The following is a 25,171-nucleotide window of genomic DNA, read 5'->3' on the forward strand; positions in this document are numbered from 1 at the left end:
TAGCATTTGAATTCACATCCTACCAAATAAAAAAACAAAGTTAGATTTTTCATTTTTTAATAATTTCTTAGGATCAGATCAGAACTATCCCGCCATTGCATTGGAAGGTACAATAGCACTAAAATAAATGCTTACAAGTGGAGATTTCTGGAAAAATCATTGACTATAGCTTGTATGCGCGACATTTTGACTCTTTGGTTACATTCGGGCAGACGGAAATTTTCAACTGGCATTATTACAAAATAAACAGAATACAAAACAACGTCATATCAGTATTCTGAATAATAGAAAATTAAAAGAAAATGTCAAAATTCAAATATTCTATAAACAAGTTCACGTTAGATACATAATATAAAAAATAACTACAGCCTACGAGGGAAATCTTTACATCCAATCATTACACTGAGAAACATCAATCATAAATTTATTTACGACCAAAAATAATTTATTTTAATATTAGGTACATTTTCACATCATATAATCAACAGGGAAAAGTAGGGCATAATTCTTGTCATCGAAATTAATAAAATTCAAAATTTTCTTATCTTAATACCACCGACGTCGATACACACACTGATTTCATCGATTCTATCACTTTTGAACATTATTCGATAACATTACTCAGATCGGTTACCGCCGATCGCTACGCTAGCAACACTAGGAATACAATGAACACATTGTAAATTTTAATACCGTTTACCGTCAAACGTATCTGGAATCTTACGAAGCTATAAAACAAATTCAAAATTTATTTACAAGCGACTTTGAAGAGTGATTTATGATAAATACTCTCAATGTTGACAACCTATATAAACAACCCGATTTCTAGGTCCAAAACAGAGAGAATATTATATGAAATAAATAATTTTAATAAGTCAATATGTTTCTGTTCTACTCTGACGGTTCTATAAATCAGGTTGTTTTGTCAGTAGTCGAGATTCTGTCTCAATTATGCGTACATTTTAAAATCTGAAAATTCTTGAAAAATAAAATCATTGGGGGTACAAAATTTTGGGGCAAAGCTATTACTATGAAACTGCAAGTTATTACATTTAATACAATAACAAAATAGTGTCATTTAGACATTGTAAAGATTCGGCTTAGCACTATAAGAGAGAATTCACTATTTAATTCCAATATTTTGAAAAAATAAATAACTTTGAACAAGCTAAGGTTTCAACAACTTAATGGAAATTCTAATGTCCCTTATAATATTAAAATCACATAGAAACCCACGGCAATTTAATAATATTACAAACTGTACCTAATATAATTTCATAATTTTTCCATTTTTTTATTACATTATAATTTTATTCTTTATTTTAGGAAGTAAACTGAGCATTAAGTTCTTTACAACTACTGGTGTAGAATTCCCACTCGTTTCCCTAAATTTTCCGTCAACGAAAATTAATACTTTCCGAGTGAAAATATAGTTGAATAATTTTGTACTTCCGGAATGATATTTTAACTTCAAATTTGTTCTCTTTTTTTATTGTTCATTTTGTGATATGATACTAAAAATTACGTCATAGGAAGTACTTCCTAATTTTCCTACGTGGACCAAAACGGTTCAACTACGTGGTACGTGGTACGTAGACGCCGACGCCCTAAGGAATGTCAAGATGGCGAGCGCCTCTGACCATCACTGCTAACCGACCACTCTAACTAGTCAATTTACAATTTTTATTACAATAAAATTACAATTTTATATCTTAAATAAGCTCTTGAGGCTTACACAATAGCGGCAGTCGACACATATTTTCTTTTTTTTTTAATGAGACTCAGTCACAGATAATTTATTAATGAACGACGAAACAAACCGCTAATGCATAACAATAAATGTTGTAACAATTGTACTTGATCCAAGCCTGGGTCAATGATGAGTACGCAGAGCGTACTCCAGACTTGGGAAAGATATTCCATATCATGAAGATCACATTCAAGCATTAAAATAAGTGCATAATAATCAAAGATAAAAAAATTGTAAGCACGATTACCAAATATCTTTCTTCTTTATATATAAACAGAGTCGAAATTGTTGATGGCTGTTTACAAATTTGCGATAATTTATGTCTAAACTTTATTTTAATGCAATAGATGCGATGGTAGTATTATTTGTATGCACTTAAAGAACTTCATGAAATAGAATACTTACAAGAAGGTGGGACGTATACAGACGGACGAGAAGACGTCATTTTACGCTATTTTCACAAATAAAGTTGACGCGTTTTACTCAACGGCTCGGAGTTGTACGCAATATCACTAGGAATTTTTCGCGTGACATTTGTCCGTACGCATACGATTACGTCCTATCTCACTATTAGTTCTGTCAAAGTTGTAATGTGAAACGATTTTGTGTAGGTTTGACGAAAACCAATTTTTTATTAATTTCACATGCGGTCTTTTAGATAACTTCAGCGGAACGAATATCAAGATGAACGTTTAAAGCTTCGTATCCATGAGCAAAAATTTTAGATTTTCTTCTCTTTCCCGCTCAACACAAGAGTTGTCTCACGTGAGACAGCATATATTGCGCGTTAACGTTACCTATGCTATCACACAGACTTTGATTGACTTATGATAACATATCGTCACGAAATTAGGAATGTTAATTTCTAATTTACCTATATAGACAAGTATGGTATAATCGAACGAGAAAGAGCGAATACCTAAACGTAACTTAATGCAAACGAGTTGTCGCACCAGTCAACTTTAGCTGACGTTAACGTCAAAATCGACAGGTGCAAGTGACCCGGCGAAGATCGAAGTGAGCACTCTCATTGTTGTCGTCCGAGAAGAAGATCAGCAGAGAGTGTAGGGCGGGTCCGCGGCGGGCGCAGACGCGGGACGGCGGCTACGCGCGGGGCTCGGGCGCCGCGGCCGCGCCCGCCAGCCTGTGCGCGTCGCCGCACGGGCGCGGGGGCGCGGGCGGGGGCGCGAGCGGGGGCGCGGACGGGGGCGCGGGCGGGGGCGCGGGGCTCTCGGCCTGCGGCTCCAGCGAGCACACGGACGGCACGGAGGGCCGCTCGCTGGCGGGCGGGGAGGGCGCGTCCACGTCATTCTGCAAGTATCCAACGCGCTCAGCGAGCGGGCCGGCTGGGGGGGGGGGAGGCGGCACCGGGGAGCGGGGGCAACGTTACTCAACAGCTCGATTGCGTCGCCTTACAGTTTAGTATCTCTTATTCGTGTTCGCATAGGATCGTCCGCTACGTTACGCGTATCTTTTCGCGTATTCTTGTTGTCTCAGTCGCGCTCATTAAATTCGACAAGTTTTAGTTATTCCAAAATCTAAGACGACACAATTTTACTATAAAAACATATTATTTACGGGATTATATTACGTACACTCTCCCATTTTTCCAAAATGACTGACACGAACTGAATTCGCGCTAAGACTGCGCGTCACACAGCGGACGGCATATAAAATGCCATTCGCGACTAACTTAATCACATATTTATTGAGACCAACAACTGAACTTGTAAAGCGACACAGCGTTCTGTGCTGATATGGATGTTCTAAATCACTAAACAAACATTTGTAAACAAAAACTATATTTGGGCTATTAAACATGACATTGACTAGATAATCTTAAAACTATTGTAGTGATTTAGTAGCTAAGCTTAAGCCCAGTGGGTGATGCTAAAACGGTGCTATGGCATATGATGATCGTGAATTTCAAAGATGAACAGTGTAATATGGAATAATTAAAATTATGGTTTCAAACCTTAAGGACGATCCTAACATCGCTTTCGTATGAAAAAAGATAAACATATCTTTACTTAGCCAAAGCAGAAAAAACAAAGGAAAACAAATAAAATTGATCACTTTTTCCAATCGGCAATCCACCCCCAAAATAAACGTTAAGCCTATATCTTAGGGGTAGCTTGCCACCCGTATAGAAGGGAGCTAACAGCTCTGATTTATTCTAATGATGGATTCTGAGACGGCAGAATCATCCTTCTTGAAATGAATACTCTTAAAATGAATTATCTTTTAACCCTTTGTTACATAGTTTGGTATGGTTGATTAAGTACCAATTCATATGTAGAAATATCAAATACTTAAATCTAATTTGGCCATCATGAGAAACGTTAAAGGAAATGTATTGAAATACTAAAGTTACCTACTATATACACTACTGTAAACCTAAATGAATGTGATTGACTAAAAGTTGAATGATCCTCTAATGTGATATCAGCACATTTGTCGAGCAGTCGAGGTGCGTTAAGGACCGTGCAAGATGGTGTCCGGGGTTCGAACAAAATATGGGAACATAAAAAAATTTCAAACAATAATAACATCAAATGTTAAACTGATATATGTTAGATAGTCCAAGTCATTTCAAATTTGCGGATGAATTCGCTTTTATTCATAAAAACATCAATCGCAAATTAAGTCAGTTTTAGTAACATATGTTTCTCCTCATTTCACTTATCAATGTTGACATTGAAAGATCGAGACAAAACATATTTTAACTAAAATATGCTTACATTTGTTTATGTTTTTTAATAAGAAGATGTGGATAAATATTATTGTTCGAAACTTTTATAAATATGTCATGCGCAAATTAAAGTTAATTAGAAGCCTCACTGAATATGAGTTGGTGATCTACCTGATAAAAGTATTTTTTAAACTATAAAATTGTAACTGGTAGATACAACTACAAGACAAAACAAAAATTATTATTACTGGTAACGCTAGAAAAATTGAGCTATTTGCCTATTTCAAAAATAATATGAAAATGTAATAGCATCACTAATTTTATAGCTTTGGATATACACACTTATTTTGCTTTAAAATCAATGACTTATTACATTATATATTTTTTAAATGATTATTATAATAGCAAACTTAATAATAAGCAGAGCTGGGTTTTTGAGCAGGGTTTGGCAGTATATGGCGGTTTTCTCTTAGCCTGGCATAGCATGCAAAGCTAGCGGTGTGAGATTACATAAAACAGATATAAAAATATATAAATACTAAGTACAAAAACTAGAAAAAAACTAAAAATAATAAATTACATCATAATTATATCGAAAATATACACTATATTTTAGTCTACCTAATAACAATGAAATTTTATTTTATAAAACATAAAAATAAAGAATTCACAATACAAAATTCTACTAAGGCACTTTATTAATAAAATCTAGCTATAAAATAGTATAAAATTCCAAGTCTATGGAACACATATGTTACCTTTAACAACGTTGCACCTATATAATCATAAAATTATCGTATCAATATTTCTACTTTTAGCAGTAGATCTAGAATAGTATTAAAATAATTAATAAACTAGACATAAGTACGCCAATATTACATACAAATACCTATTAAACTTGTACAAAAACGGAAACATTTTAGTAATAACATTTAAGGCTCATTTCAAATATGACGGTACATTATTAGGATCCATGCTGTATTTACACATTAGGGTCATTTAATTTCTCTAAAAATAATGTTTTTTTTTCTAAGGCATTTAACTTTCAACCTACAACAATTTGTAACTGGACAGCACAATTTTCAGACACATTTAAAAAGTAATCAAAAAGTCTATTGAACATTCTAAATTCGAATTATAATTTAACTTTTTATAATTTTCTAAACAATTCTAGCTATAACATCGCACGTTTGTCACATCTAGCCGTCAAGGTATTGTCTATGGCTTGTCTATGGTCTAGCGGCCTAACATCGTCAGTTGCGGGGTGGTCTAATCCCTGGTCCTGGATCCGCGCTACCACTTACTGTGAGCCACGTGCTTACAACCCAAGTACACACGCCTGAGCGCGCTTGTCACTTTGCCCTGATAAACCAGCCACAATCGAACACTTTAATAAACTAATTGATAATTATCCAGTCGTTAGCGATGACTGACGTTTACTTCATAGTTTCTTGGATAAAGAACTTTCTATTTTATTTATTACATTAAGTATATTTTTTATAAAATCTATGTTTGTTAAAACATTGTAAAACTGTAACAAGCATAAAACAAAATAATTAAATGTCAATAATCGCTATTGACAGGCTGTATGGATACTAGTATAGCAACTGCTTTCAATACAAAAAAGTATATTAAAATGCCATTTCAAAGAGTATATAAAGTATTTTAGCTTTTACGTTTTCTAAATCAGATAAATCTATTAAATAACAAACATTGAATTAAAAAAAATCTTTGTGAAAAGGTGCTGTCTCTTTCTTACATTGTATAGCTGTGATTATCCTCTAAACTTTGCTTTAAGACGTGAAATAATATTTCATAATCATAACCAGCCATTATATAGGCTTGTGTATCAAGCTTAACAAGTCAGCTGTTCTTTTTCTCAACGCAGTTGGGGTTTAAAAAAAAAACTATTCTAAATACTCCATATAATTATCCAAATTACCTTTAAAAATAAAGCCAAATAGAAGATATACACACTTGTACAATGAACGCAGTAAGATAACAGTAATATAATTCGGTTTTTCAAGTAATTCAATAAATATATATGGTTCCAATGCCTAAGTAACTATCAAGTAAAGTGAAATGTATAAAAATTAGTGTTCGACCGAAACTTAGAACCTAATCGGATTAGAACCTCTAAAATATTTTTTTTACAAATAAAAATACATTTTATTATCACCTTTAAGACCTATTGATGCACATAAAAATACAAGTTTCGTGATGGGTCGAAAGTTTTAGCTTATTAAGAATTATTTGCCGAAAGCGAAACTAGATTTAAGGACCGAAACTGACCGAAATTGAATATTCGGTCGGACACCAATAAAATCTAAATCATGCCGGTAGCAAAATATTCTCACCACGCTAACGCCAGCCTTGCCCTGCAATTGACAACACCCTTACTTTCCACCCTATATGGATTTACCATAAACTTTTTTTTAATTGGTAGATCTAGACTTTTTTCTACTAAGATTTTCCCCACAACAATGTAGGTTAAATTGCAAAAACCTAGTTACCGAATATTTCCTTTTTCTTATTAAAATTCTCAGTTTTAGGCCACATTGATTTTTAATTTTCTTTAACTCCATCGTTCATCAACCGATTACACCATATGGTTTAATGACATTTTTAGGTATTTGTTTGCAACGATATTTTAAGCTATATTTAGTATCTTGTTATGACAATCCTAACAACCTATGGCAGTTATGAGTTATCCTATATTTATGAAATATAACGTAATGAAATAAATACAAAATAATAAAAAATATATACATAGTTAACCAAAACTAAATAAATATAATATTAAAAATTTTTGTTCACAATCCTTATAAATTGGTGGAAATTCGCGTTTCTCTCCAAAGTATCTAAATTTAGTACTAATCAGATTTTGATGTATTTTTACAATAATTTAGTCGAAGTTATTCATAAAGTTATAATACATACCGGATCAAAGCCGGGAGAGGATGAAAACATATAAGCACCCTTGTTCCATTTCCGTTCCATCTAAAAGTGATGAAAAAAATACAATTTTTTTCCATATTATCTATGAGACTACTACTTATGAAAATATTATGGCGCTCTTTCATATTTTTGAGCGATTCGAGATAAAAATTGTTTCGAGGCCAATGAAACGGAAATCTACTTTTTGACTTTAGTTCAATTTAGTTTTTGGTAACTAAATCAAAAAATCTTCTCAATATTTTATTCGTAAATCGGAATACGTAAAGCGATTCTAGTCCAACGTTATATTAGTATGGATAACATTTTATCATAATAATATGTATAAACGTTTTGAGAGTAATGTTCGATATAAAAATGTATTAAAGTAAGTTTCAAGACTATAGTTAAAATTTCCCCATAGACGAGTCTATATTCCTGCTCCAATCATACATACGACACCAAAATAATATGATTGTGGAATTATTGACAAAATTCGAATTTACCGACCACATGTCAGAATATGCATTGTTTACTTTATTACAATTATGTATATCACCATATCTACCAATAAGAGTAACCATTTTGGATTTTATATTTTTAGAGGTTATCAAAAATATTTTTCTTATTAAAAACTGATTTGAGAATATCTTATTAGTTGCTAACATAGTTTTTATGTTACAGTCTACAACTCATCATATTATTTTTGGCCATACCATTGCAACATACTAAAAACGCCACCGTTCCCGATCTCCATCACAATAAAGATTGTGAACAAAAACCATCACCAAACCCAGTGCATGGATAAGAAAGCTAGCAACAGCTGCAGCCAGCGGGCCAGGGCTGAGCCCCGCGTTACCTTCAGCGGGACCGGCGGCACCTCCAGGTGGTACCCGATGTCGCACAGGTTCCTCAGCAGAGTCAGCCCTGCAATGCCACCATTGCCAATTTTATATTTTTCCTTATAATCATCGGCAGCCCTTTATGTTTTGCTGGGTATAGGTCTCTTTTAATTTATGACATTAATTTATTTATATTTCTTACTCTTTCTTATTTAGTCTTAACACGTCGACCACTTACACAACGACATAATTCTATAGTTTAAATTTTGTATGGAATTTTTGTCATGTAGACTCTCCTTATGTCAGACGCGTCCCTGACTATAGAATACAAGCGTCGCTTGTGATGCCGCGTTCAACGTTAAGTCTTTGTTCAATGTTAAATTCGTAATCAATCAATTTTATTACATCATGATGATGCGTACATAACGCATGTCAATTGCACTATCAATTCTAATATTATTGATGATATATTCTAATTATCTGACCCGACGGAAGCGTCGCTGCTGTTGAACATAATGACTTTTGACTTGTGAAAATTTGTAATTTTAATTAGTGTTACCCTCGGTGACAGAGACACATACCCGGGTCGCGGTGGTTGTGGTAGCGGCACTCCCAGGCGTCGAACAGACGGTTGTAGTAGCGCGGGCCGGCCAGGAAGCGCAGGTAGCGGTGCGTGTGCTGCGTCGGGAACACGCGCTCCATCTGTCCCGTCTGCGTCAGCTCGTCCTCCGCCTGGATCAGGTGCCGCACGTCGTCCGGCGTCAGCGTCGACAGGATGTCGCGCAGGTACTGCCGCCCCGTCCGGGAACAACAATCTTATCATTATTTCAAGAAGGAAGAAGATATCTTAAGTGCAGACGTCAAAGTTGCGGAACGATTCTGCGCTTTAGAAGAATACAAAACAGCAAAACTTCGTTGGGTCGAAGTGACGCAAAATAGAAACGAGTGAACAATTCTTGCATCGTCCTCCGGAGGCCAAAATTATATTTGAATCACCAACAATCGAAGTTATATAGTTATACTAGCTTACTTAACGTGCTCAGCGACTATTTAAGTTAAAACTTCGATTGAGAAATTTTCGAACCATCGCGACAATTTTCAATTTTGTTTAATAATTCCAAAAAAGTGGAAGCAATTTCAACAATCATTAAAATAAACATTATCAATTTCTTTGCACGTTACAAACGCATGATTGAAATTGATTCTTACAATACAAACGCATTTGTAATGTAAGAAGCTATCTAAGATATAAAAATATTCCGTAGCTGCTAGACAACACAGAGCCAATTATTGGATATAAAAAGCTGAAATTTCGTATGTAGATTCAATTGAAATGTAATAAATGACTAGCCATATTTACCACACTATATTTAAGCTAAACAATTATATTTCTAAAAATACTTACCAAATCTCTATCTTCCATATTTGTGTAAATTATATGTTTATCCCTTTCTTCTTTTGATAAATATATTGTGTATAACCTACAGTCATATGGTAATCCACCCTGAAATAAGAAAAATAATACATATTTTCACAACTGCTCGGATTAAAAATCTCCAAGTAGTAATTTTAAAATACATTAGTGCTTATCCGTGATGCGTAAATATACTGGACTTGTTTACGACCAATAAATCTAACTTTAAACACTAATAATACCAAGTATATTAAATTCTCTCTTATAAACGCACTATTTATTTTTTAGATAAATATAAAAATATATAATTTGTTAGATAAAGGTAAAAAATAGTGAGAATCACAGACACTGAACAGTTTGATGAACAAAATTATATAATTTGTTGGGTAAAGGTAAAAAACTAGATTGTGAGAAACACACTAAACATACTCGCACACGAACATAAATGTTACATAATTGTAACCTGTGTTCACGAAATAAACGAATTGAATTGAATCAAACCGACTACTTTTTAGGGCTTCAAGGTATAAATTAACAAACACAGACACTGACCAGTTTGTTGGGCTTATCCTTAGACAGCATCTCGAGGTTGGTGCGCAGCGGCACCTGGAACTGCGCGATGTTGAGCACCGTCGACACCAGCGGGCCCTTCACGTGGATATCTAGAGGCGATGCGCTGTGAAGACTTGGAGATATGTTCACCTGAGAACAAATATTTTTATTATTTATTTATGTATTTGTATTATAAGTTCATTTATTTGTAATATCAGTTTATATTAGGTAAGTTTTCAATTTATTAAATGCTGTTTGGCAGGTCATTAAAAGTCAGAATGAAATATGGCGTTAAGTCAATCATTTGTGAATGTTTAATTTTTTTGTATTGTTAGTGTGTTTTGTGATATGTCAATGAACATTATATAGATTGGCAATACAAACCTCCAGTAACCAAGGCTTTAAGTCCTCGTCCAATAAGACATCAATACCGAACAATTCGTAGCAGTTGTACCGCGAAGTGATGTTGGCTTTAGTCAGCGAACTGATGCTCGCCTCTCCAGATATTATAGTCTTAATCACGAGGTCCTTCAGAGATTCCCATAACGCGTCTGTGTCTATGTTTTTTTCAGTCTTTAGGTATTGGAAAAGGGTTTGTAGAGTCCTGTAAGTGATATCAACAATGGCCATGTAGATTTAAGCGGGTAAATAAAGTTTATCAAACAAAAAATAAAAGTATTAAATTGTTACTATTAATTGTAACTAGTAAACTTGCATTTCGAAAGTTTAGTTTACCTTGGAAGTTACAATTTTTTTAAATAATACTATGTGGTAATAACAAAACATACTGTTATATGTAGCTGTTTCTTTCTTATATAAAATAATAAATGTTACGCGCTAGAATAAAATAAAGGTCTTGTCTATTCAAATCAATATCTTGAAATTAGTAAAACAAATTTTAGATTAAATTCACCACAAAATCTCACCATTTATGACCTTCGCACGCGGCAAAGTCTTCATTAGGAGTGTAGTTTTTCGATAATCTATTGATAGAGTAATTTGTCAAATGCATATATCGGTCGTTCAACGACGTCACTTCATCATTGTATTTCACTGTAACAAAACATGAATATAGAACATTATGTGGTAGACACCTGAAATATGTTATCATTTACCATTACTTGATTTTCCTTGGAAAAGTTCATTGTTTTATAAAAAATTAATATTTTCCTAATAATTAAAATTTTCGCGCATAAAAACACTACGAAACGTGACAATGACGTCAACACACAATACGCTGCGCGCTGACATAAAATTTGCAACTAATGAAAAAGCGGAATTTTGATAACCAAGTTATTTCACCACAGAGTATATCATCACCCAAGTTTACAATATTAGTATGGATTATTTACCCGAAGCAAACCTGGCCAGTCCGTCCTTGTAGAGGTATATCCGCAGCGGGTGCACGGAGGTGACGAGCACGTAGAGGCGCATGTCGAACTTGTTGCCGTTGATGAGGAAGGGCTTGGCCACGTAGCGCTGCACCACCACCGCGCGCTTCTTGGGGATCTGCGTCCAGCGCGACACCACCTTGATGCCGGTGCCGCGCGCCGACGCTGGCTGCGGCGCCGGCGGCGGGACACAAACACATTCTCATTTCTATTTTAAAAAATCTTATGGCAAAAAAAGAAATCTCTTTTCTAAATTCAAATTTACATCTTTTCATAAAAGTGTGTCAATAGGCAATCTACATAGGCTGCTATTTATGTATCCGGAATAACAAAATTAAACAAACATATATTATTACATATGGTTTTATTGTTTCTCGAAGTATTCTCCGCGATGATCTATGCACTTCTGCATACGATGAAACCAATTTTCAAAGCACTTTTTCCATTCTGATTGAGGTATGTCCAAAACGTGTGTTTTGAACGCATCAACGGCCTCTTCGCGGCTCGAAAAACGTTGACCACGTAATTTATTTTTAATGTTTGGAAATAAATAAAAATCATTGGGTGCCAGGTCGGGGCTGTACGGCGGATGACCCGTCAATTCAATCTTTTGACCCTCCAAAAAATTATTTGTTTCAGCCGACTTGTGGCAGCTAGCATTGTCGTGATGAAGTATGATTCTGCGTTGTGGGTTGTTCTTTCGTATTTTTTCAAAGACTTCTGGCAAACAAATGGTGGTGTACCATTCAGAATTAACCGTCCTACTATTCTCTAGTGGCACTGTAGCTACATGTCCGTTGATACCAAAAAAACAAGCGACCATTTGCTTTAAAGTGCTTCTCGCACGAACAACTTTTGTTGGATTCGGTTCATCTTGAAAGACCCACACCGTTGACTGCTGTTTAGTTTCAGGGTCATAAGCATAGATCCAGGTTTCGTCACCTGTGTAGATATTATAAACAGCTTTTGACGTGCCACGGTTGTATTTTTTTATCATTTTCTTACACCAGTCGACACGAGCCTGTTTTTGATCTACGCTCAAGTTGTGCGGAATCCAACGCGAACAAATTTTTTTAACAATTAAATGTTCGTGTAATATCGCGTGTATACTCGTCATACTAATGCCCAGAGACGCCTCTATCTCGCGGTATGTAACATGACGATCTTGCATTACTAATTGTCGCACAGCATCAATATTTTGTTGTACCACTACCGATTTAGGACGACCCTCCTTAATTTCATCCGTGAGCATAGACCGTCCACGTTGAAATTCCTTAAACCAATAATACACAGTGGTTTTCGATGGTGCTTCATCTCCAAAAGTTAAAATCAGTTGTTCGATGCACTGTTTTTGAGTTAATCCACGCCGAAAATCATAATAAATCATCGCGCGAAAATGTTCACGAGTTAAATCCATGGCAATGAAGACAAGCTATTTTCAAAATTGGCGCCAATTGAAAAAAATAAATGACAGGGACATGAAAAATATTTATTCTCTAGCCGAAGAGTTCTATTTTCAAATGTTGTAATTACTTTTTAAATATTCTAGAATTATTGGCCAGTTCCGGATACATAAATAGCAGCCCTCGTATAAACGCTACGTAATGATCAAAATGAAAATAACATACCGGTTTAATAATCCACTTCTCATTATTAGCTGCGTGTTTCTCCCAGTCGTGTTTCAACAGCTTCATATCATGCGGCAGGACATATGTCTTGGGCATAATACCAAACTCATTGACGCCATACTTGGAGGCTAACTTCTGTAAGTTCCGCCACAGTCTGTCCTTGCGGCCGATTTGGAAAGTGCCCGGAAAATGGTTCATCTTCTGGCCGTCCTTTATCGCTCGGAACATTAGCGACTTCATATGCTTGCCCCAGATGCCTATCCATTCGACCGTTTCTGAAAAATACGTGTAATGTCAGAAATTTACCCATTTATTTTGGTAAAGTTATGGGTGAATGGTGAAAATCTAATCAAAAATAAATTGGCAACCACCGAAAGTAGACTGGAAGAAGTTTTTTAAAGAGGTATTTTCTCTGCAGCGGTACACGACAACTACAGGCTAAATCCAAGTACATATTACAAATTTCATTCTACCCATGCACCAGATTTCATCTATCAATTCATTCAACTGAATCCATCTATTATCCATCCAAACTTAAGACCACAGATTCTTACACATAGAAAAAAGTAATCAGAAAAAATCAAAACTACTAACCAAAATACAATATAATAAACAAAAATACTAACCTTCCTGAGGACACTCAGCAGTATCGCACTCGCTCTTGACGAGTCTGAACCCAGAGTTATTGAGCGTCTTCTTCACGATGATCGGCGTTATAGTGGTGAGCTTCCACTTGAGGTGCTTCTGTATGGGCGCGGGGATCTTCAGGGCGCTGCCCTCGTCGTGCGCCACGAAGCGCAGGTACGGCGGCACGCGCGGGAACAGCGACTGGCGGAGGCAACTCGTGATCGAGTCCGGGATGCAGAGAGGCGATTCTGCAATTTTTTCCATAATATTTCTTAGTATTTTCTTTTTTAATATTTTTTTTTTTCTTTTTCAATTTAATAGTCTGTGTGTACGAATCTTTTTTTTTCATGATTTTTGGCCGAAACCGAAACTTTCGATTAGTAAACTTTTTTTTAACAAAGTAATTTTTGTTTTCACACTCGAGACGCCTATTGATGTAAAAAAAAAACTAGTTACAACCGGTTGCAAGTTTCGGCTGAATTATTGGCCAAAACTGAAACTGAACGAAACTAGATTTTAAGGCAGAAACCCAAGCCAAATATTTGGGACACTACAATTTGATATATATTTTCTAATGACAGCATACTTGGGAATAGCGACTAGCGAATGGAATTGCATAGCGACTTGCGATTACTAGGTAAAGCAAATAAACTACATCAATATTGTTGGAGACTGGTGCCTAAACTAGGCCAAGTCCGTGTTTCTGGACACTTGGTAGGAAATTTCTTTTTTTTTTATTACTAATTACTCATTATTATTCAGCATTTATACTAGACGAAAAATATACGACTTGTGATAGACTATAGAAAATCTACATAGGTGGAACAAAAGTGATATTTACAAGTTATGAAACATATCGATATTAAAAAACTGCTGTGTGAACGAAAACAACCACTGCAACATCAGTAATCTTAACTGATACGATGGATCTCCAATCACGATAACTGTATTTACAATACCTAACCTAGCAACTATTAAAGCCTGTATTCAAAGTTAACATTTGGTAAAACAACGTGCGGTGTATGTGTAGTTTCCGCCCTAGAATGCGACCACTCCCTACCCTCCTTTCTTACGGGGCGACTAAGCAAATAAAGCCTTGACAGCACATAGGCAACAACGGCATACACAAAGAGGATCAACGCCAAGCAGGCGGCCCGTATTTAAATCACAGTATTTATAATACTTTTTTTCTCCACTTCGCACGGTTTAAATACTTAATTGTCAGACAATTGACACGCATATCACCTTCGTCAACTGCTGCTTAATAAATGTTCAACACGAATACGGAGCTTTACATAAACTAAAAGTTTACATAGTAAATTACCTAAACTACAATAATAGTAAAAACAGTAACCTTTGCGTGACGGGATCAATTTGAAAGGGTTTGTCGTATGCAACGCAGTCATGAACATTTGGTCTGCAAACAATTCGTATGCTAATTTATCAACAGTTTTGATACGAATATTGGGCATGACATTATATGTAGATGTGCACAGTCAAAAAGACATCTTACATCCTACGTATCCAAATCCATTGAAAATTAGCTGTTATTACCGCGGCATAGAGGTGAGTTCTAATATATAAATATCACAAAATAGGGTCTGTGTGCAATTGGTCTCTATTAGACCAAAATTAGCAAAATAGCAAAATTAAAATAATAACTGTTTCAGTTGTTATGTGTTACAACACAATTTTTGGCTTCTAGACAAAATTGTAATAGAAAGCTGTGAATATTTTTACTCATTATTTATTTGCATGCGGCTTTCTTTCTACTTCGAACAGTGAAGGCTAAGGCAGCACCAGAAAATTTAACCGAAAAATAAAATAAAACCAGTACAAGTACAGGGGCATGTCAAGTAACCCTGCATTGACTTCTATGGCGTGGTAATAGCGGTGAATTTGCATAGGTTGATGTGTCATAAACTGTAGAAAGCTAGAAGATTAGCTCTAACACTTATATAAATCCAAAATGTCACACTAATATCATAGGTGAGTAGGATTATGATCCTACTTGAATTGCCTATTAGCGGTGAATATGAAAACCCGCCACTGATGGCGGATATGATGGAGTACTTAAATATTCTATAATGTATAATTTAATAATACTTCACAGTGTAAAGTTTAGAAAATATGCTCAATACTCAAATTACACACCTTTGGATATAACTTTCTTAGGAGGAGGCGCTACAACTCCATTGGTTTTGTTGGTAAGCCCGTTGGCTGAAGACTTCTCCACCACTTCGTCCTTCTTCGGCGCGGGCGGGGGTTTCTCTGTTTTGTCTATGTCCGGTGACACCGGGTCCGTCTCCATGGTCCATGACTCTGTGTGGTCGGGGGATGGCGATCTGCTATGTGCACTGGAAATTAAAACAAATATTTATGTTTTTCATGACATTGTTTCTATTAAAAGGGTACCATTATTTTAAGGGTTTAGAAAATTGTTCATCACTTATTCATCATCATGAATGAATAATAAGTAAATTTTAGCACAGTTGGTGGAGATAATTCGCAGCCACAATAGTCACAATTTTATGATGACAAAATACTCACTCCTCTGCCTCAGTTTCAACGACGCAATTATCCAGCTTGCAGTTGGTTTTTATTTTGGAGACCTTAGCTTTAACCTTGACCTTCTTCTTGGCGGTTTTGACGATCTTCTTGACTGGGATCGCGGTGACCGAGCTGACCGGCAGCGCGGGACTCACCGCTGGGCATGTGGGCGTGGGCGTCTCTTGACGAGGCTGTTGGGGAAGAAAATATATCGTCACTACTTTCAGGGACATTCTTCTATTCCTATACACGCCAGGAGGCAGACGGCCTGTCGTAAAATCACACCCGAATCTTAAAAATCTAAAGATTTATTTTTACGCGGTCCACGGGCTTCGACGTCACAGCCGTGAATGTCACCACGCGAAGATGAAGATAGAGTAATTTGGCTAAACGGGTGTAAGAAGTTTTGCCCTACTTCGTTTCGAGTGAACTATTAGGTTGCGTGGTCGTAGTGACGTTTTTCTAATGGCTGTTGCATGTGACACTCAGAACCAGATGATTAGTGAGGCAAAGGACCAAATCCAAATTAATTATTTAGAAATATTCCTCATATGAGACAAAAGAACTCTTGTAGAAGTATTAAAAAATATTATGAAAAGTAGCAGAGTATTATTTTACGAATAAAAAAAATTATGAGTTTGCATGAGATTTAGCCTACACCCTCGCCTCGAAAGTACTAGTAGTAGTTTAAGGTAAATTAAGTAAGTTCCCTATTCGCTACCAAACCCCGCCTAAAGTCAGGTCTAACATAAACTCAGTTATTGCTAACGCCACTTCATTGGCAGAGGTTATTGGTGCGTATGAACAATCAAGCTAAAAATAACAACTCTAATTAGCCTATTTTTAGCCAGTTCCATGGTTAACTGTCGAAGGGATGCCCTGAGTCACCTGCCCGTTATTGGCAGCGGCAGATTAGTAAATGTCAACGAATAACCAACCGAAATAGACGGTTAAGTAGGTGAAGATTACTATAATATTGCAACATACGTAATTCTTTTGACTTTACTTATGTAAGAAAAATAGAATTCTATGGAATTTCCTCCTATTTTTTTACATAGATTTAAAAGAAATACGAAAAGGAATAGTCGAAAATTCTTTCCGATCAAACTATGGTAATAAATTGGCTGTAGTGCATACTTTTTAAGTTCGATAGTGAACTTTAAATTAAGTACATACTGGAATATGTCTACAAACAAAGACTCTGAATATTTGCCAAATAGGTATAAGATATTCATATCAAGTAAAATTATCATTCACTGATCTTTACTTATCTGAGCAAATATGCAGATAATATTTACTGTTAAATTTTGGCCAGTCACCGGATACATTTTAATGGGACTTTAATTAATATAAAGCGCATTTATTTTTATATAACATGTATACCGCCTGGATCATTACGATAATATTTACCGTAGAATTATAGCGATAACTAACATTTGGTTTTTTTTTTAACAATCACCGGATACATTTTGATGGGGCTTATAATTATGGGGGAATTAATATAAGGCACATTTAGTTTCATTTAAAATGTATACCGCCTGGATCATCTATCATATCACAAGTATATACTGTAATCTTTGTGCAATAAAGATTGTTGTTGTCTTTGATAATGGTTTAATAAGATATACATAATAATATTGTAATATATTGCAATATTATTATGTATATCTTATTAATTGAACATTGTAGAACCTACCTATTATTCAACCCGTGTAACTAATTTCATAACAATCGGTTTAGTAGTCTGAAAGAGTAACAAACATACATGTGTATGTTTGTTACTCTTTCAGACAAAATTTGATGATGATCTCATACATACATCATACATTACATACATATATCCTCACAAACTTTCGCATTTATAATATTAGTAGGAAGTAGGATGCCATGAATCTGTTGACATAATTTATCAATTAAATTCACATTGTAAACTCTATGATTTAACTCGTTTAACGTGTCAATTCATTAGCAATTATGATTTACATAATTAATTCTAATTTATTACTACAGACTGGCGTTAGAATTTTCGCACGTCAAATAACTATGATGTTGGCCTAATATATGACATTATTATCAGATTAGTCATACATTAACAGCGTCTTCTAAATAACATCGCGCAATGATACAACACTACACAATGTTAGGAAAAAATACTATGACTAGCACTATCGATAAATATATTCCTGTACTCGGAATAATAGTATTGAAGTGACAACAATCCAATAAATATATTAAGGCTCTACAAAATCATCAGTGTCGTAGATTTCTTCAGACAACTTCTTAATAAGATCTAATGACGTTAAGGGCCTGTAAAAGCTGCTGGTAAAGTAACTTATAGTATATGTAACCGATATCGAGCCGATTTTCACAAGTGTTGAATGGACCTTGTGTTTTCTGCAAGAAATATAAATTTGGTTTGATTTACAGGGCTAGGGCTAACTCGACAATTACGTCAAGTTTATGTAGCAATTAGTCTATCTGACAGGTTACAATATATTGCGATATATTTCATCAGAAAGTGGTGAAACCGACCCCTAAAGAGCCAAAGTTCATATTTCTTATATAGCACATAGATTTATCATTTATTTATCCCGTAATACTATGGAAGAAAACCTCCGCATCGCAGTGCTACTTAAAACTTTTACTGTTATTATCAGCCAATTAAACAAAAGCAGTATTGGCGAAGAATTGATTGTACGTATGAAAAATGACAGTTCTAAACGTCACTGTACGGTTTCTTTAGTAATAATCAAACACGTACAAAACGTTACCCTTAACACATTTTAGTTTCATTAAATTTAGCTTTGGCGTGGGAGTGTATCCTACGCTTCTTATATCAAGAGGTATTAGATAGATTACTATTATACCATTAGATGTAGACACTCCAAACTTTGGTAGAAGCGGTTAAAACATGCCATATCTCCATATAACCTATTACCGCCAAGTGGAACTATTTCACAAGTATTTTGGCAACAGATGTTAAATTGAGGTATTTTCATCACATGCTCATCGTTTCTCACACCTTGAACACACGTGTCCACTTAAATATAACACAAAATATGTCAAGGTTACTATCTCATAGGTCAATAAACACATTTAAAAAATTAAAAATTCGAAAAAAAAAATTAGAAACAAATTAATTAACTTTAAATTGAGACTTGTGATATTTTAATGATTTTAAATCGATATGCCCGATCGATCTCGCGTCTTAGAAACAGTGATATTGCATTCGTATTGACATTTTGTACGGTTTGGCATTGCGCCCGGTCTCGTGAATTGAAGCCACAATAAAATCTAAAGAGTACCGAATTAAACAGACAATAAGTGATGTGAGCGAGATGTAACCAGTTAATGTAACAGTAACGACATAATAACTTTTTGCATATTACATCATCATAAGTAACTTTTGGCCACATTTTGCTTAGATAAAAAATAATAATTTTGTACTCTAGCATATGCATTCTATAGTACAACACAATTTATACCCGGTATACCCTCTCTTTCGCGAGATTTTTCTTCCTTGCCCTTCTCCGTCCTTCCTTTCTCCGTCTCCCACCCACACTGTGTCCGTCCGTGTTCCGTCCCATATGCTTTTGGTAAATAAAAAAGTGGTTATGGTAGCATGATACGATACCTACTAAGACGGAGCATCCCCTAAAATAGGCATGCAAATTCGGACACAATTTTTTCTGTCTTATTGCATTTAGGAAATTAAGAGTATGGACAAATGGTACAATGGCGGGAAAACCATTCTTTTAAATATGCATAAGAGCATATTTTAGAGCATCTGCATTGTGTATATCATTTCACAACAACACACTCCAAGCAACGGGGATAAAAATATTTCTGGACTTATTTAAAAACATATTCGGTTACGCCCACTGGCTTTTATTTTGCACAGGTGGAAATTTTCCACATCATCGGCTGTATTTTGTGACAACCATGTTCCAAACTGTTGGAAGGCTAATTTCTTTACATAATAAGGTTACATAGTAAGGTATATAATGTATGGTAGATAAAATATATAAGTAATCTTAACTACTTTATAAAAAATCCACCACCAATTATTTATAAAAGTCGATTAACACAATAAACGTTTTTCTATTTTGAATTATTGAATTAAGTAGTATATACATATGGTTCCAGTCAGATAATGTTTTAACACAAAATATACAACTGAATGGAAATTAGTTTAAAAAATTTAATTGAATTAATTAAGAATTAGCGAAAAAAAGGACTTTATATTTATAAACATATGTCTAAACGCGTCTATACAAAGAGATATTAAAATGCTCCTCCAAATAAGATAGTATAGTAGTTTGCAAAAAAAAAAACACTTACGCATGAACAAATCTTCAAAAGTATTTTTTTAATTTTCCTCATCTTCGCATCGATATCAAAACTTTTTACGAGCACGTTGCTCATGGCCTGTTCTTGCACAACACCGCTAAAACTATTGTACACGTCACAGTGTATCAAACATGTCTTCACGCCATAAAAACATCTGTCGTCACATTTTGCTTAGTCAAAAATATCCTATGAAAAATTCCACAGCTACTTACGCGGCAATTATGTAAACTTCATAACTAAAAAGCGGGTTACACGAAAATCGTGAAACGTTATCAGGTCGAAATATAACGGAAAGTGATACCGGAAGAAACAATAGCAAACAGATAATTACTGAACTCAAACTTGCTCACAAACAACATGGAACAAATTGAGTTCGAACACGCAATAGTATATGAATATTAAGTTTTCACACAAGTCTACAGCCGACAAAATACCATTACACTAACTCACTTAGCGTTTATAACATTAAAGATATTGTCCCTGAGAAATTGTGACCGATTGTGTGCGTTCCCCGCACTTTATCTAAAGCTAATATTATGGAATTATGAAATTGTATGCACAGCAGGTAATCTTATAAAACTAACCACTGTCTTCAGATTTGGGGGCTTTTATCTGTCAATTATCTTCGACAGATAAGGGAATTGCGCTTTCTTCAATTAAATTGATATCGCTGGTCCAAACGCGAAAATAGGTCAGGTGGACGGCCAGTACAGATGTCCGTATTATCAAAAAAAAAATTAAATATACTCACAATTTCACTATGAGGAAAATCTCCTACTGCCTCGCCATTTATAACAGTAGTTCTCAAAACATGTCCATTGTGGAAGTCATCTCTGGCTATAACTACAGACTCTTTGAATGTACATCTAGCATTCTTAGCTTCATTCTGGGCATTGGTCCGTGACCTTGGGGGACTACTAAGTGAGGCTATGGCAGTGCCATATGAGTATCCTGTACCAGAGTTGTCTTTTGCTCGCTTCATGTTGCCAGAAAGATATGTAAGCCTAAAAATTAAATGAGGTTTTTATTTACAAGATAAGTATATATTTGTTCAAACTTTAAGAGTTTAATAAACTACTATTTGTTTAGGTAGTATAATGATCTGAACATTATCAATATATTCTAGATCTTTTGCTATACTTAAAAACAGTGTGGACTTGATAGCATGGAATATTAAAATGTTGTTTAAATGTCAAGGGCAAAATACAATTGATTTCAAAATAAACAAATCCTGAAACAAACCTGTTGAAATTGATAATATTAATCATCATTATTCATTATATATACACTGAGAATCACATAGTCTTACTATATACTTATATTAATAGTTTAATGTTTTCCCTGACAAGTCACATTTAATTTTTTCACATAAACATAACCAACTTGAATAGGCAAGTATGATTAAATTGCTTGAAATATTTACAATGAAGAATAATTAAATGAGATCTAATATAAAGATAAGATAAATTGCAATTTGATATCAGGTTGAAGGTTTGGTAATTACTATATGAATGTTGTTGTGACAAGATGATTGTAAAACAGGGATTTAGATATAAAGTGCAATCATTGAACATAATGTCAAATGTTGACTTCCGTTAGTCTGATATTCCTTAGTGTGATCGAAGATACATATTTACATGGTATTTTGATACTAACCTATTATCATATCCAGGTATAGGAGATCCAACATGGAAGCTGCAGTAAAGGTTGTCAGATTCACTTGAAGCCCTCTGCCTCCGACGGCCCTCAATGCTCACTTTTGAATCATGATGAGGCTTACTCTTAGGTTTCTTAAGTATACCTTGTGGAGGAGACTTTGGTAATGGATTATTGAGTATTGATTTCAAAGGTTGCTTAGCTACTTGCACCTCCATCATTTCATGGTCAACTTTCTCAAGCAACTCTTCGACTTTTGGCAATCTAGAGTCATCTACTTTTGTGTTGGACAGTGTGGTTACTAAAAGCGGCCTGGTGGGACTAGTTCTGACGAATTTTGATCTTCCTGGTTGATATCTGTGGGCAATTTTAAACAACTTATTTTGAGAATATGTATGTTACATTGAAAAATATTGTAAATTATGATAATGATAAAATAGGAGATTTGAAAAACAGTTGTCATAAAATGTCAGATTTTATCATTTTTGGCATGAATTCAGATTGAGCAATAAGTACTTGTAGGTTATGTTGTCATGATCTACTCACCCATGGTGCCTGTTGAGTTCGTGTGCCATTATGTAGTCACCGTTTTGAGCAGCAGGGAGCGAGCACTCGTGTCTGAAGCGGTTGGAGCGGCTTTCGGCAATATTATTCAATGTGAATTGGCTTTTATTCGGGAGAACCCGTTGTCGTGGAATGCCATCCGCCGAACGATGCGGCTCGAGAGTTGCATCCTCATACGGCGAACGATCAATGCCTTCGCTGCGGCACCGCCTACGCAGTACTCGTGCTGGTCCACGACCTGCCCACTCCAAAACTGACCCCAGGGGGTCACAAACATCAAACCCGGCTTCGAAACTTGGGCAAGCTCCTCTGCTATCCATGTCCGACACGCCTATTCTCGGCGCATCGTCGTATGTCCACATCAATCGTGCACCACGAATTTCACTATTGCACTGTTAATTTGAATGGAGAAAACTACTGAAAAGTAAAGCTATTACGGCGACGTCGAGGCCAGGGGGCGACAGATGACAGATCGGGGTTCTTCGACGTTCGCACAACGTGCCAGCACTCCCGCCAAAATTGAAAGAAATCCGTGTTCTTTTTATGAAAAAATAAAATACAACACGAACCTTTGGAAAACAAAGCAAGCAATTTGTACCTACACGATTCATATACTCACTTGCTTACACCGCTAAATTTAATTATAACGATTGTATTTATAGTAAGCGTAATGGCGATCGAAGAAACCCTATTAATTGGCAACAACAAACAAGATTATTTTTGGTATTGGATGGGCCTACCATTGTATCGCACTAAAAAGATGAATTTTCAAAAACTCAAACATTGGTTGATAAAGTTTATAGGCAGGTTTGATGATTATCCAGAAAACAAAAATTAATTAAAATGTCGAATATAACTTAGTGACGCCTAGCTATCGACAAATTCCTATATCGATAGTTACTGGTATTTTCGCGCTGTGCTGTGGTTTCACTTGCGCGGTAATGGTAGCGTACGCGTGTTCGAGGAATATGAATAAAACTATTAATAATACTGATACTCGTACTGCTAAGAACATTATTCTCTGTATGTCCCAAATTTTGAATGCTTATAGCATTAAATCGACCTATTGTACTATAAAACATACTAGATGTAGAATTTTAAAAAAGATAGTGTGAATCCTGAGGAAGGTTTTCTGTGGTTTTACTCGAGCGAAGCCGGACGCGACCATAGTAAATAGATAAAATAAAAAATTTGATGTAAAGTGTAAAAAACTTTCATCGGTGGCCCGATTTATCCAGTATGTAAAAATGTACTCTGTGATTTATCCTTGCGTGGTAAAAGGGATACCCATTCATACCCCGCGATAAATGTGAAAGAGAGGTAAGGCCGCCAATGAAAGAGATAGCAATTCTTATGTACCATGCATGAAAAAGTTCTTGCAACCAACAAATATATATATAATATATAATCAAAACATCGTACGAGCGAATATTTATTCTATCCCCACTATAATGGCTGGCCATAGGTAGCCCGTGGCCAGGCATTGTTAGACCATTCCGCCGCCGCCGCTTGGTGTACCGTAACCGTGATATATGCCGTCTGTATGCATCATTAGAAATGTGGGCTCAGTATTGAAAGATCAATATGACTATATATCAAAAGTACAACACTATTGACAACAAAAGCATTGCCGCCTTTAGCTAAGTGAAAACCCTTATTTTAGAGTACTTTATTCATATTTTCCTTATGTAAGCATTCGTTTGTGAAAATATAAAACAATGTTGCATATTCGGCTGCCGGAATATGGGGAAACATCGTTTTCCAAAAGTTAAAAATGTTCGAAAACTAAGGGGAAACCGCCACACACTGCAAAATTTTCGAACCAGTAAATGGTCAAAAATACGATCAGAACACTTCACACCTGACGACTTATGCAAATATGGGCTTCATACAGGTAAGGCTTTCAGTCAAAATCAAGTTTATCACCACAGTTGACTAAATAATGCAGAACATAACCTAAAATGGTGTTATTATTTTCAGGACCAATTAACCGCTCTTCAGTTTTTCTATGGTCTAAAACTGAAGTCTTAAAAGTGTACTCAAAAGCGACAAAGAGCTGCTAAACGTAAAGCTAAACATCAAAATATGTGTCGTCGTATATGATATTAACCCTTATGATATTAGGCTTTAGAACCAGTGTTTATATTTTTGATTTGAATAGTTTTTGGGTGGAACTGGTTAATTGATTATGTTGAAGAAGTGGTGGTCGAAAATAATATAC

The 25,171-nt window shown here is 35.3% G+C and overlaps 1 protein-coding gene across 10 annotated transcripts; it reads right to left on the reverse strand.

The window, feature by feature from the left end:
- Window positions 1-40: 40 nt before the first annotated feature.
- On the reverse strand, window positions 41-23,837 carry LOC128678084 (tubulin monoglutamylase TTLL4-like). 10 transcript variants are annotated; one of them, XM_053759390.2, is made up of 18 exons: window positions 22,933-23,775; window positions 22,387-22,743; window positions 21,482-21,734; window positions 16,381-16,574; window positions 15,985-16,187; window positions 15,185-15,247; window positions 13,830-14,078; window positions 13,204-13,478; window positions 11,537-11,744; window positions 11,111-11,237; window positions 10,569-10,788; window positions 10,185-10,334; window positions 9,624-9,722; window positions 8,800-9,007; window positions 8,236-8,303; window positions 7,383-7,442; window positions 5,747-5,804; window positions 2,954-3,061 (listed from the first exon to the last, which is right to left on the reverse strand). In XM_053759390.2, the coding sequence occupies exons 1-18, from the start codon at window positions 23,310-23,312 to the stop codon at window positions 3,057-3,059; spliced, it is 3,177 nt and encodes a 1,058-aa protein (XP_053615365.1). In that variant the 5' UTR covers window positions 23,313-23,775; the 3' UTR covers window positions 2,954-3,056. The 10 variants fall into 10 exon arrangements, with proteins under 10 accessions (XP_053615360.1, XP_053615359.1, XP_053615358.1 ...); XM_053759385.2 differs by lacking the exon at window positions 5,747-5,804 and having other exon boundaries at window positions 41-3,061; window positions 22,933-23,776; XM_053759392.2 differs by lacking the exon at window positions 7,383-7,442 and having other exon boundaries at window positions 2,955-3,061; window positions 22,933-23,774.
- Between the last annotated feature and the right edge of the window lie 1,334 nt (window positions 23,838-25,171).

Source organism: Plodia interpunctella, chromosome 19 (assembly GCF_027563975.2).
Source record: "Plodia interpunctella isolate USDA-ARS_2022_Savannah chromosome 19, ilPloInte3.2, whole genome shotgun sequence".
In the NCBI taxonomy this organism is placed as follows: Eukaryota; Metazoa; Arthropoda; class Insecta; order Lepidoptera; family Pyralidae; genus Plodia; species Plodia interpunctella.